Consider the following 13,400-nt stretch of genomic DNA (forward strand, 5'->3'; position numbering starts at 1 on the left):
AAGTAAACAACTACACACCAAAACATGCATTGTCAGGAAAACTAATTCATGCACTTGAATATGCCAATACCTTATTTTTATTATTTTAAGTTAGACCAATTTAAAACATTGCCTAGAATTAAGATAGAGTATTACATCATTTGATTCCAGAAAATGTCAAAATGCATTTGGCCAAAACTTAAAAAAACAAACACTTCCTCCTTATCCCTTACTGGTTGGACCAATGTGATCAATACAACTGTATATATATTAATCTACCTTAACATTTCCATTCATTAGCATTTCATCTTAACATACAGAGCCTTCTATTGTAATTTCCTCGTAAAGGCTTCCCCCCAAAAGATGCAAATACAAAACACTAGGCAGATACTCTTCAAAGTTTTATTTCACTAACTTCAGGTCAAATTTCCACAAGTGTTTTCTGGTCAATTTGCTATCCATGCTTGGCTTCCCAGAATGGTAGTACCAAAAGATTTGTGGGGTAGGGAGAAGAGACCATTTTAAGAAGCACTGCATTTACGCATCTTCCACAAGGCAAAAGAGTTGGGCATCTGATTGTTCAACAAAACAAAGCTTTATCAGCATCCAGGAGGGCAGGCAGGCAAACCAGGCTGTAGACACTCTTCCATTTGTCAAAATCAGACTGGAGAAAACCTACTCCACACAGATAGAAAAGGTATTACATTCATCTCTTCTTTTTCTGTTGCCGCAACATTTTTCTTCTTTTAATTATCATATCATGTAGTTTCTCAAGTCCTTCCTTCAGTCCATCTCCTATGATTGCACAGGTGGGCTGCAAATGCCAGGGAGTGGAAGAGCTCAGTTCACCCATTGCTAACAATTTCTCAATTTCTGAGAGAGACAATGAGTTCCTCAGGTCTTGCTTGTTAGCAACTATAAGTACAGGGACTCCCTGATTTTCTGATATCCTGGTTATTTTATGAAGTTCAGTTTTGGCTTCTTCCATTCTTTCAACATCAACAGAGTCCACAACAAACACAATGCCATCTGTGCATCTGGTATATGACTTCCACAGTGGCCTTAATTTCTCCTGGCCACCTACATCCCAGAAGTGAAAAGTGACTGTTTTAGAATTTCCCAAGGTTACCTTAATTTTTTCAGTGTTAAATCCTTTGGTAGGTACAGTATTTACAAACTCATTGAACTGCAGCCTGTATAATACAGTTGTCTTTCCAGCACAGTCCAAACCCAAAATAACAATGTGAAAGGACTGAAATGAAGGCAGGCTGGACAGGATAGAAGTCTGGTCTGACAGTCCATTCCCCATTTCCAGGTGCAAATTAGTGTTCCAAATTGAAATGCTTTCTTCTTACTGCTTCAGAATTTCTCTTCCTAGGGGATCCAGCTACAAGACTGCTGAGAGGAAAAATGAATAAGTTATTCTTTTGAAATACCGTACTACAACTGTTTTTCTCTCTCCCTTTCTTCTTATATAAGACGAGGAACTTGAAAATAAAACTTGTTTGAGTAAATAAGCCAAATGAGATCTGAAACGCACGCAAACCAAGGCAAAAGACAGAATAATCCTTGTGATTCAAATTCTTTCACAGTCATGAAAATTGCAGTAACACGTACTTCTCTACGTCCCTGGGTTCCAAATCTCAAAGACCTCATTCTGAAGATAACCTAATCATCAGTATCTGGTTCGACTTACAATAACCACAGAAGTGCCTTTTTTGGCAGAAAACTCGTAACACGTAATCCTACTTTAGGGATCTAATTCCACGTGCTTAACAGCATACCCAAGGTCACTATTACCCCCACTTCACGAACCCCCCCCCCCGCCCCCCCGGCAAATAGCACAGTGCTCTCACCTCCGGAACTGGAGTCTGGATCCAAATAGGAAAGCATTTGTTAGACGTTTTTCACGCACGGGGTTGGAGAGAAAAGCACCCCACGACCGCTCAGCTTAGCTCTCCACGCAGCTCTGGCAGTTGCTGCACTAGAAACCGTAGCTTCGGACTCTAACCACGCCCACTCCTCACTGCCCACCCACGAGCCCAAATCCCATTGGTCACCCACGTCAGCGCGTCCAATACACACACGCCCCAGTGCCCTAATTGGTGAGAATAACTGCCGCTCCCAGTGCGGCCGAGCTGGGCTCTCCCTCGGTCCACAGGCACCACCTGTTGCCCTTAAGTTAGAAAACAAGGCGCCCACGGAGGAAGCCGAGTGGCCCCTGCAGGTGACAAGGAGCCTCGACCGGCCGGTCAGGTCGCTGCCAGACACCTCGTTCCGCCCGCTCTGGCGCACCTGCAGCGCGGCCGGCGAACGCTGGGCCGGGGCTCCCACATCCGGGACCCACGATCACCGCCGGCGCGTTAACCCTTCGTCCGCTGGCGAAAGGTGCTCGCCGAGGCCGTGCCAACCCCCAGGCGTGAATGATTCGATGTGCGGCTCCCGCACGGGCAGGGTCACTGTCCCGCCAGCACACTCCCTATACCTCGCCCCTCCGCACCCGGCCGCCTCCTCTCCCTCGGCAGGGCGTGGCCACACCAGCTGCCCGCCCCGCTGCAGCTCACCTGACTCACCGTCTTTCATGGTCTGGACCCAGCGTCGCTCACAGCCGCTCGGGAGCGCACTGCTACCTGTCGGAAGGCACCAGTGAGGCCCCGTTGGTGGCCGAGGGTGATACGCGGCTTCTAGGGGCGCCCGGCTGGCGCCGTGCGCCAGGCCTCCTAACGGTGCCCGGCCGATCCCTCAGCCCAGCAGCCGCGGCCCCGCCCCCCTTCAGCGCGCACCCGGGAGCTGGCCATTGGGGGGCGTGCGGGAGCCCGGTCTCCTAGCAACGGCAAAACAAGGTCACGTTCGAACTGGCCTAACCCGGACCCGCCACCGGCGAGGTCGGGCGGAGCTTCCGGCTTCAGCTTCCAGAGCAGTTGCTGTCTCCGACGCTTTCTCTAGCCGGCGGGTGGCTTGAGACAGTTCCCGGCGGGTCCCACCCTGCACCGCCTATCCTCCGGGCGCCGTACGGTGTCCTCTGGGCGGTGGCCGGTGACGTACCGTCAGAGATTTCAGAAGATCCCGGACGGGCGGGCCCCTTATATAACGGGATGACGTGGGCGTGCCTCAGTAGCTGGCCTGAACGTCTGGGGCAGAATGGTGTCTGAAACTCATCATCCTTTTGCAAAGCAAATAAATTCCCTCTCTCCCACACGACCCTACCAACATCCCCGTGAGGTAGAAATATCCCGGTTTCACAAATGAGGAAATAAACTGAAACATTAAATAGGCGTTTCTATTAACCCAAGGAAAATTAGTGGAACTTAAAGTCTACTTACTAGTCATTAAATGCCTAATGCTTCCTGTTGAATAATTCTGACCCTAAATGGCAGTTGTGTGCTTGACTCATAAGTCAAGCCTGACTTAACAGGCAGTAAGGACAATTCTATGTCCTCAGGGATAGAATGGTGAAGAAATCAGACCTTGTCTCTGTCTCCTAGAATGTTTGTTGGTCTCATTGGGAGCAAAAGAGTAACCAAATTGCCACATGAAAAAATTTAATTAAAAATGTGATCAGTGATAATTTCAGGATACTTAGACAACACTGAAGGTGTGGTACTGGGAAAGTGTCAATCAACAAACATCTTTTGGGTTGGGACTGTAAGAGATTGGAACTTGGAAGAATATACATGGTGCACATTAAAAACAATTGCACTTTGAAAATACAGATTGAAGTTTCCTCAAGAAATTTATGTTTCTCAACACCATCATTGCTAGTGACATTTATTACCTTTATTACTAGATTTTTTTAAAGTAACAGACATAAGGGGCAGCTGGGTGGCTCAGTCTGTTAAGCCTCCAACTTCAGTTCCAGTTGTGATCTCACAGTTCATGAGTTCTAGCCCCAGGTGGGGCTCTGTGCTGACAGTTCAGAGCCTGAAGCCTACTTTGAATTCTCTGTCTCCTCCTCTCCCTGCCCTGCCCTTCTTACATTCTTACACTCTGCTTCTCTCTCTCTCTCTCTCTCTCTCTCTCTCTCTCTCTCTCTCCCAAAAATAAACATTAAAAAATTATTTTAAAGCAATAGACATAAAACCTTAGGTCTAAGTACAGTGTATATTTTCAAGACCACACCACTAATTTTTGAAAATAAAGCTAGAAATCTCAAATAGCATATTACATCAAGTTGCTGAATCTAGCGTAAGCTAAAGCTTGCCTTGTTAGTTATCATTAGCCATTTACAATAATCAGCAAGTAAGTGATAAAGGGCTTAGTGTAATAACTAGTCTTAGAAATATAACACATATTCTTTATTAAGCTGGAAAAACTTGAAATTGTCATGAAATCAAGAATTAAGAACAAGAGTCCCTAACAGCCTTGTGTTTACAATAACTTTACAATTAAGTAGGCCTTTCCCTGTTAGTTGCAAGGGTGCATATTTGTATACTTTTCCCTGGAGAAAAAGAAGGAGATGGGAAAATACTAAGAGTTTCTACCCTGGCAGAATCACCTTCATGGAATTACACTTAATGCTAATACCATAGGCTTATAACTAGAACAGGGTTGGCAAACTACAGCCTGTGTGAATTTGCCTATATCAGGAGATAAGAATGGTTTTTACATGTTTAAAGGGCTGCAACAGAAAAGATAAGAATATACAATAGAGGCCACTTGTGGCTCACAAAACCTAAAATATTTTCTCTCCAGCTCTTTAGAGAAAAATGATACTCCTCCTCTGTAAGTAATAACAACCATACGAAAACTGCATTAAATGATATAAAAAGCAATGGTTAATGGAATACACCATTTACTTTGTTGCACAACCTTCCTGTAGAAGGCAAGTTCAGATATTTTATTTAGATGCTATTCCAGGAAAGTGTTCCTTTTAAGCTATAGTTCATAGGCTGCATGTTGAGGTGCTCTGGGGTGCCTCAGGAACTCATGAGGATTCTATGAGAGATTTTAACTTTTTGAGGGAAACACAGTGCCATCTGTTGGACTGTATTAACAACTGTAACTATTGAGCTGACTGGATCTATCTACTTAAATGGAAATTTGGGATATTTCTTTGGGCCTGAGGCACCATGAAAAAGTTATTTAGACAAGAGGTTCTGTGAACCCCTGCCTTTAGTTACGGTTTTCCAAACTTTATTAATAAGGAGAAGCATCTGGTAGTGGTTGTAAAAATATACATTCTTGGTCTCCATCACAGACCTGCCAAATGAGAATCATTAGGGAAGGAGGTAGTGATCTGTATCCAACAAGAATCTCAGGTTAAATGGTGAGACATTTTGAAGAAATACTGATCTTAAGAAATCCGTAAGCTTTCTCCTTTGAAATACAATTGAGTAATTTACCTTTTTTCTCCTTTTTGAATACCAGGACTCAGATCAAATTTGATGCCTGTAGCATTTTTCCTCTTCCATAATCTGATTTTCTATGATGTGCTTAAATTAAGCAAACACACACCGTAGCTAATGTCCTTCATGACCTTTGCACACTGTTTTCTAGGATACCTCACTTAGGCTTATAACTAGAACAGGGTTGGGTTTTCTAGGATACCTCACATAGGCTTATAACTAGTACGTATTTACTGGAATCTCCCAAGTTTGAAGGTCTGGGTAAACAGAAGGCATGGGCTATGGTGGAAGGAATTGGTTCAGTGGAGGCAATAGACACACAGCACGTAATTGCTACGATATACAATAGGACTTCTGAGTGGTAAAAGAGAACTTATTATCAAGTCATATACTTGTACAAACTTTACCTGACAGAGTCAAGGTCAGGAAAAAAATGTAATTTTAAAGCTGAGTATTAAAAGGACTCAACACCAGACAGAGTGTAGGGGGAAAGAATTGCAGCTAGAAGCAACAGTACACAGAGCACGGAAGCATAACGTCTATGATATGCTCAAACACATCCAAAAAGAGGAGATTATAATTTCCCATAGGAAAAAAAAAAAAAAAGATGTGCTAGGGGGACTTTAATCCTCCACTCTCAACAATAGATAAATCATCCAGGCAGAAAATCAATGAGGAAACAGCAGTTGAACGACACCATAGACCAAATAGACCTAACAGACATATACAGAACAGTTCATCCAACAGCAGTAGAATACACATTCTTCTCAAACCCGTATGGAACATGAGTCAAGACAGATCATATGTTAGATCACAAAACAAGTCTCAATAAATTCAGGAAGATTCAAAATACACCAAGTATCTTTTCTGACCACAATGGGATAAAATTAGAAATCACTAACAGGAGAAATATTGGAAAATTCACAAATACATGGAAATTAAATAGCATACTCTGGAACAAATAACAGATCAAAGAAGAATAAAAAAATCTAAAAAATTATGAGACAAATGAAAATGGAAACAACAGAACAAAACTTCTTAGATGCAGCAAAAGCAATTTTAAGAGGAAAGTTTATAGCTATAAATACCAACTTTAAGAAAAAATAAAAATGTCAAGTAACATTTTAACACCTCAAGTTTGGTTCAAAATATGCAAATCAATAAATGTGATATACCACATTAATAGAATTAAGAATGCAAAAAAAAAAAAGGGTGGGGCACCTGGGTGGCTCAGTCAGTTAAGTGTCTGACTTGGGCTCAGGTCATGATCTCAAGGCTTGTGGGTTTGAGTCCCGCATCAGGCTTTGTGCTGACAGCTCAGAGCCTGGAGCCTGCTTTGGATTCTCTGTCTCCCTCTCTCTCTGTCCCTACCCTGCTCGTGCTCTCTTTCTCTCAAAAATAAAATAAACATTAAAAAAAAAGAATGCAAGTCATATGATCACCTCAAAAGATTCAGAAAAAGCATTTGAAAAATTTAACATCCTTTTTGATAAAAACTCTCAATAAACTGAGTATGCAGAAATGTATGTCGGCATAATAAAGGTCATATAAGACAAGCCCACAGATATATCATACCCAATGGTGAAAGGTTCAAAGCTTTTCCTCTTAAACCAGAAACAAGACAAAAGTGCCCACTCCCATTCACCATTCCTATTCAACATAGTACTGGAAGTTCTAGACATAGCAATTAAGCAAGAAAAAGAAATAAAAGTCATCTAAATCAGAAAAGAAGAAATAAAATTTTCATGGTTTGCAGATATGATCTTATATATAGGAAACACTAAAGACTCCAGAAAACACCTTGCATCTAATAAGCAAATTCAGTGAAGTTGTAGGATACAGAATCAACATAAAAAATCAGCTGTGTTTTTATACACTAACAAACTATATAAACAAAATAAATAATCCCACTTACAATAACACCAGAAAAATAGAATACGTAGGAATAAATTCAACTAAGAAAGCAAAAGATCTGTACACTGGGCACCTGGATGGCTCAGTCAGTTGAGCATCCAACTCTTGATTTACACTCAGGTCATGACCCCAGGGTCTCAGGCATGAGCCCAGCGTTCTGCTAGTGGGCTAGTGTCGGGCTCCACACTGAACACGGAGCCTGCTTAGGATTTTATGTCTCTTCCCCTTTGCCTCTCTCCCTTGCTTGTGTGCTCTGTCTCTAAAATAAAATAAAATAAAATAAAATAAAATAAAATAAAATAGTAAAATAATAAAAAAGATCTATACACTGAAAAGTATAAAGCACTGATGAAAGAAATTAAAGAGGACACAAATAAATGAAAAGATATTCTGTGCTCGTGGATCTGAAGAATTTATATTGTTAAACTGTTCATATTAACCCAAGCAATCAATAGACTGACTGCAATCTCTCCCCAAATTCCAATGATCTTTTTCACAAAAATAGTAAAAATAATCCTAAAATCCATATGAAGCCACAAAAGACCCCAAATAACCAAAGTAATCTTGAGAAAGAACAAAGCTTGAGGCATCACACTTTCTGTCTTCAAAGTGTATTATAAAACTATAGTAATAAAACCAGTATGGCAATGCCATGAATACAGACATACAGAACACCTCTATAGGATAGAACTGAGATCCCAGAAATTGTCATGCATATGTGCTCAACTAAATCTATGACAAAGGTGCCAAGAATACTCAATAGGAAAAGGACAGTCTCTTCAACAGAAGGGGATAGGAAAATTGGATATTCATTGGCTAAGAATGAAATTGGACTCTTATCCTTAAAGACTGAAATGTAAGACCTGAAACCATGAAACTTCTAGAAGAAAATAGAAGAGTCTCCTTGACATTGGTCTTGGCAATAATGTTTTAAATCTGACACTAAAAGCACAAGCAACAAAAGCAAATATCAGTGAGTGGGACTACATCAAACTAAAAAGCTTCAGCACAGAAAAAGAAACAATCAACAAAATGAGAAGAAAACCTATGGAATAAGAGAAAATATTTGAAAAGTATCTATCTGATAATAGATAGACATGTGGTTAATACCCAAAATATATAAAGAACTCATACAACTCAATAGCAAAAACAAAACAAAACAAAACAAGCAAAACAAAAAAACCCAAAAACAAACAAAAAACCACCATAAAACAATATAAACATTCAATTAAAATTCAATTCAGTTAAAAGTGGGTAAAGGACCTGAATGGACATTTTTCCAGAGAAGACACACTAATAGCCAACTGATATACCACAAGGTGCTCAACATCACTAGTCACGAGGGAAATGTAAATCAAACTACAATGAGATAACACCTCACACTTGTTAGAATGGCTATTATGAAGACAAGAGAAAACCTGTTGGTTTGGATGGATAGAAAAGGGAACACTTATGCACTGTTGGTGGGAATGTGAATTGGTGCAGCCACTATGGAAAAGAGTATGGAGGTTCCTCAAAAAATTAAAAATAGAACTATTACGTGATCCAGCAATACACTGAAATCACTGTCTTGAAGAGATATCCCCACCCCTATGTTTATTGCAGTATTATTCAAAATACTAAGACATGGAAACAACCTAAGTATCAGTTGATGAATGGATAAAGAATATGTAGTATATGTATACAATTGAATATTATTCACCATAAAAAAAAAAAAAAGAAGCAAATTCTGCCATTTGCAACATGAACAAACTTGGTGGGCAATATGCTAAGTGAAATAAACCAGACAGAAAGAAGAATAGTGTATGATACCATTTATCTGTGAATCTTAAAAAGTTGAACCCTACAGGGACTCCTGGGTGGCTCAGTCAGTAGGATGTCTGACTTCAGCTCAGTCATATCTCGCAGTTCGTGAGTTTGAGCTGTGCTGACAGCTCAGAGCCTGAAACCTGCTTCAGATTCTGTATCTCCCTCTCTCTCTGCCCCTACCCTGCTTGTGCTGTCTCTCTCTCAAAAATAAAAACATTTTTAAAAAATTTTTTAATAAAAAATGTTGAACCATAGAAAAAGAGAGTACAATGGTGGTTGCTAAGCATTGGTAGGAAGGAAAAAAAGGGGAGATATTGGTCAAGGGTACAAACTTCTAGTTATAAGTTCTAAGGATCTAATGTACAGCATGGGGACTATAATTAACAATAATGTATTGTTGCTTGAAACATGCTAAGAAAGTAGATCAGAAATGTTATCATCACACACACACACATGCACACACACACACACAGGAATGGGAATCTTGTGAGATGATGGATATTTTTACTAACTTTATTGTAGTAATTGTTTCACAGTATATCAAAACAATCACATTGTACACATCAAACTTACATGATGTTACCTGTCAATTATATCTCAATAAAGCTGAGGGAAAAAAGATGTGCCAGCAAAAGGATATTTTCCTGAACATCAACTGATAGAATAAAAATGGATACATTTTATGTTTCTAAAGTGTGTCAATATCATTCATATTCATGATAAACTATTCATGTTTCATAACCTTATATCAGAAAGTTTTTTTCAGCTAAACTCCATTTTGAATTGTCTCTTGAACTTCTCTACCAAAGACCCAGAATGTTCAAAACTTAATTATCACCTTATTATTACTGTTGCTGAAATATGACCCTTCTCTTTTCGTCCTTGTTTGGGCTTATAGGAGTTCATTTAAGAGCCGCAAGTAAAATCTCAGAGCCATTTAAAAAATTCTCCTTTGTCCCACGTACAATTAGCCACCTGTCTCTTTAATCCATTTCTTTCTTTACATTCCATTTCCAGTACTTACATCTGGTTCTTATAATGTCTTTCCTAAACTAGTTAATTTACCTCCTAACTGATTTTTCGGTTAACAGGCAGTGGCACTGGGATTTGTCCCCTATGTCTGGCACCAGTGTCTTTTCTTCTTCATTATGCTCTAGGGAGTCCTAATTTAGGCTAATTCACTTTGATCCACTACAGCACAAAGCCATGGTACAATTTTGACAAGACTTTAAAAAGAAAATATCAGAAGTACAACCTCAGATTTACGTAGAATGACTCCTAGAGAAGAATTCACCAGGCCCATGGATCCAAAACTGTCCTCATGAACTTCTTTTATGGGCAGCTTCAAGGACTAGTTTTGCCGGGTTTTAAGTCGTGAGACAGGTTGCCATTTCTTCTGAGAGGGCCATCACATGCCTCTAGACAACTAGTCAAGACCCAGCTGCCCAAAGGCACAGTGGTGGAAAGTTATCATGGCATAACACAAACAAGGTCTACTCTCTGTTTCCCTCTGGCCTTGGACCTGTCCCTTTGGGTATGACTGACAGTGAGAATGTCCAGTGTAACAGCACCCCGGTAAGGCCATCACATCAGAACAGATGTGTCCTGATTCTGCTCTTTTTAACAAGCCCTGTGTGTTATATCTGATTTCAACAGTCCAGTCCTGTCCAGTCATTTTTACGTTTCTACCCTCTGTCATGAGCATTGTGATCCTCTCCATCACATTAACATTCTCTTGTTGGAACGCTCCAAAGTTCAGTCTTTAGGTAATCTCATCTAGCACCAGGACTTTAAACACCCTTTATTCTGCCAAATTTGTTTCCAACCCGGACCTATTCCCTGAAATCCACAACTGAGATGAATATAAACATCTCAAACAATTCCTAAACCTACTCCTCAGACTGAGCATATCCCACCCTATACATTAGCACCCAATTTACCTACTTTCTCAGAGCAAGGACTTAGGAGTCATCCTCATATACCATATCTAACCCATCCAGGGATATATACATCCAAACCAAATTACTTCTTACCACCCCACTGCTGCCTTACCACCCCACACTCCAGTCCATGTCCGGTGTGTTTCTGGTCCTCTCGTGTGGTCTCTCTGCTTCTGGGGGAAGGTTCTCCCCTCAGGCTCAAATGACACCTCCTGAGAAAGGGCCAGGCTCAAATGTCACCTCCTGAGAAAGGCCATCCCGAATGTCTCAAGTATCTGCCCAGAACTCCCTTCCATCTCTGCCACCATTTTCTGTTCTTTACTCTGCTTTATTTCTTCTTCCTAGAATTTGTATTTGTTTACTGTGTGCCCTCACTATCTGTCCCCTTTTCCATTATAACTTCCCACAGGCAAGGAGAATGTCAATGTCATGTGCCACTCCACCCCTAGTGTCTACTGCAGTGTCTGGCACTTAGTAGGAGGTCAGAATTTATTGAATGAATGTTTCACATCCTAAGAATAATTGCTCAAACAGGAGCCAGCTGATCTCCATAAAAACAAGTGATAATCTTAAAGGCACAACTCTACACAGAGAAAAAAACAAAACGAATAACTTGCACATACTGATTCTTAAACAGGCAACAGACCCTAGAGAAACAGCTTCGAATGCAGCATTATGACAAAACAGAATGCTTAGCTTCCCCATTTAAAATATCTCCCTTAAGGTTAGTAGTTACTTCAGTACTCCCGAAACTAGTCATCAGGTACTTGCTGTAACTAATGCAACTCATGGAGCCCTTCCAGTGGTTTCCTCAATCCCAAGAGCAGGGGGACCCAAAATAGTGTTCAGATCCTTACAACTTTTGAGGCAGTAACTAATTATGATTTTGAGAATAATAATTTCCTCTACCTTCAAACCATCCACATTTCGAATATCTTAGCTCAATTTTCAGCCAGATTTTATCAGCTTTCATTTTCTTTTCAGCTTTTCCATTTCTTTCTTTTCACCTAGTATTTGCTTCTTTGTTTTGCTAGTGGTAGTTATCCTGTGGTGGGGGTAGGGGGACAGTATCAGAGTGCAGGTGGTCACACTGTGCAGGAACTGGCACACTGTTTCTCTTAGATAAGGAGTAAAAAAACATTATTACCACAAGTCAAGAATGGGCAGATATTCCCCTTTTCAATTCTTCAGAATGTATCCTTACACTTTTAACTTCAAGGACTCATATGTGCCTGGTACAAAATATATGACACCTTTTTTTTTAATTTTTTTTTTACGTTTATTTATTTTTGAGAGACAAAGACAGAGCATGAGCAGGTGGAGGGGCAGAGAGAGAAGGAGACACAGAATCCGAAGCAGGCTCCAGGCTCTGAGCTGTCAGCTCAGAGCCCAATGCGGGGCTCAAACCCACGAGCCATGACATCATGACCTGAGCCAAAGTCGACGCTTAACTGACTGAGCCACCCAGGTGCCCCTGTGGCAATCACTCTTAAAATGACTCTTTATTTTATTTAAAATATTTTCTTTTTTAATATTTATGTATTTTTGAGGGATGGGGAGGGGCAGAGAGACGGAGACAGAAGATCTAAAGCAGGATCCGTGCTCTCAGCACAGAGCCCGACATGGGGCCAAACTCATGAGCTGTGAGTACATGATCTGACCCAAAGTCAGACACTCAGCCAACTGAGTCACCCAGGCGCCCCTTGAAATGACTGTTTAGAACAACCATGTATAATTAAAGTGCTTCTCCTTTTGCCAAACACAGAATAAGGGATTTAGATAACTAATTTCAAATTCTCTAATCTAAACTGGACCTCTGTGTAGTTAGGAAAATTAGTTATTACCCAGAGTAGAATTGATATCAGAGCACTTTGGGGTATTTTAGTTGAGACAAAACAACACTTTAATATCTAATGAAAGGATACATAGCAGAAATATTGCCTCATATCCTCCCCCATTATTGAAGAATTCCTAACATTTTAAGGTATCTTTAAATGAGTTTTATGAATATACATAAAACAAACAATAGATTAGTTCTCTTTGCAAGAAACCATCCAGTAAGTAATTTTATTAAGACAATTTAGAAAAACTATGGCCTAATATCCTAGAGAAAATGAGAAGAGAAAGTTCTGTTACATTACTCTTGAGCCCATTTTTATTTGTTTATTAATTCCCTTACTAAAACACCAATTTCATAAACAGTTTTTAGAGCAGTAGTCTAGTACTAGAATAGATATTTAGAAAACCACAGTTGATCTTTGCCCTAATGAGTACGTGCGAGTGTGTGTGTGTGTGTGTGTGTGTGTGTGTCTGCATGTGAGTATATCCATGTGAGTGTGTGTGAGTGGGTATATGTGAGTTTGTATAACAGCATTAGAGTAGTTGACCAGGTGAGGCAAGTTATAATGTGGAA

The 13,400-nt window shown here is 40.4% G+C and overlaps 1 protein-coding gene across 6 annotated transcripts; it reads right to left on the reverse strand.

The window, feature by feature from the left end:
* Positions 1-367: 367 nt before the first annotated feature.
* ARL4A (ADP ribosylation factor like GTPase 4A) lies at positions 368-2,688 on the reverse strand. 6 transcript variants are annotated; one of them, XM_058724961.1, is made up of 2 exons: positions 2,553-2,688; positions 368-1,374 (listed from the first exon to the last, which is right to left on the reverse strand). In XM_058724961.1, the coding sequence occupies exon 2, from the start codon at positions 1,286-1,288 to the stop codon at positions 686-688; it is 603 nt and encodes a 200-aa protein (XP_058580944.1). In that variant the 5' UTR covers positions 1,289-1,374; positions 2,553-2,688; the 3' UTR covers positions 368-685. The 6 variants fall into 6 exon arrangements, with proteins under 6 accessions (XP_058580944.1, XP_058580945.1, XP_058580947.1 ...); XM_058724962.1 differs by having other exon boundaries at positions 368-1,377; positions 2,553-2,686; XM_058724964.1 differs by having other exon boundaries at positions 368-1,377; positions 2,544-2,669.
* Between the last annotated feature and the right edge of the window lie 10,712 nt (positions 2,689-13,400).

The sequence above is a fragment of the Neofelis nebulosa genome, chromosome 4, assembly GCF_028018385.1.
Source record: "Neofelis nebulosa isolate mNeoNeb1 chromosome 4, mNeoNeb1.pri, whole genome shotgun sequence".
In the NCBI taxonomy this organism is placed as follows: domain Eukaryota; kingdom Metazoa; phylum Chordata; class Mammalia; order Carnivora; family Felidae; genus Neofelis; species Neofelis nebulosa.

Bases quoted from the DNA above. Each gene is read 5' to 3' on its own strand.
- ARL4A (XM_058724961.1), bottom strand. From the start codon at position 1,288: ATGGGGAATGGACTGTCAGACCAGACTTCTATCCTGTCCAGCCTGCCT.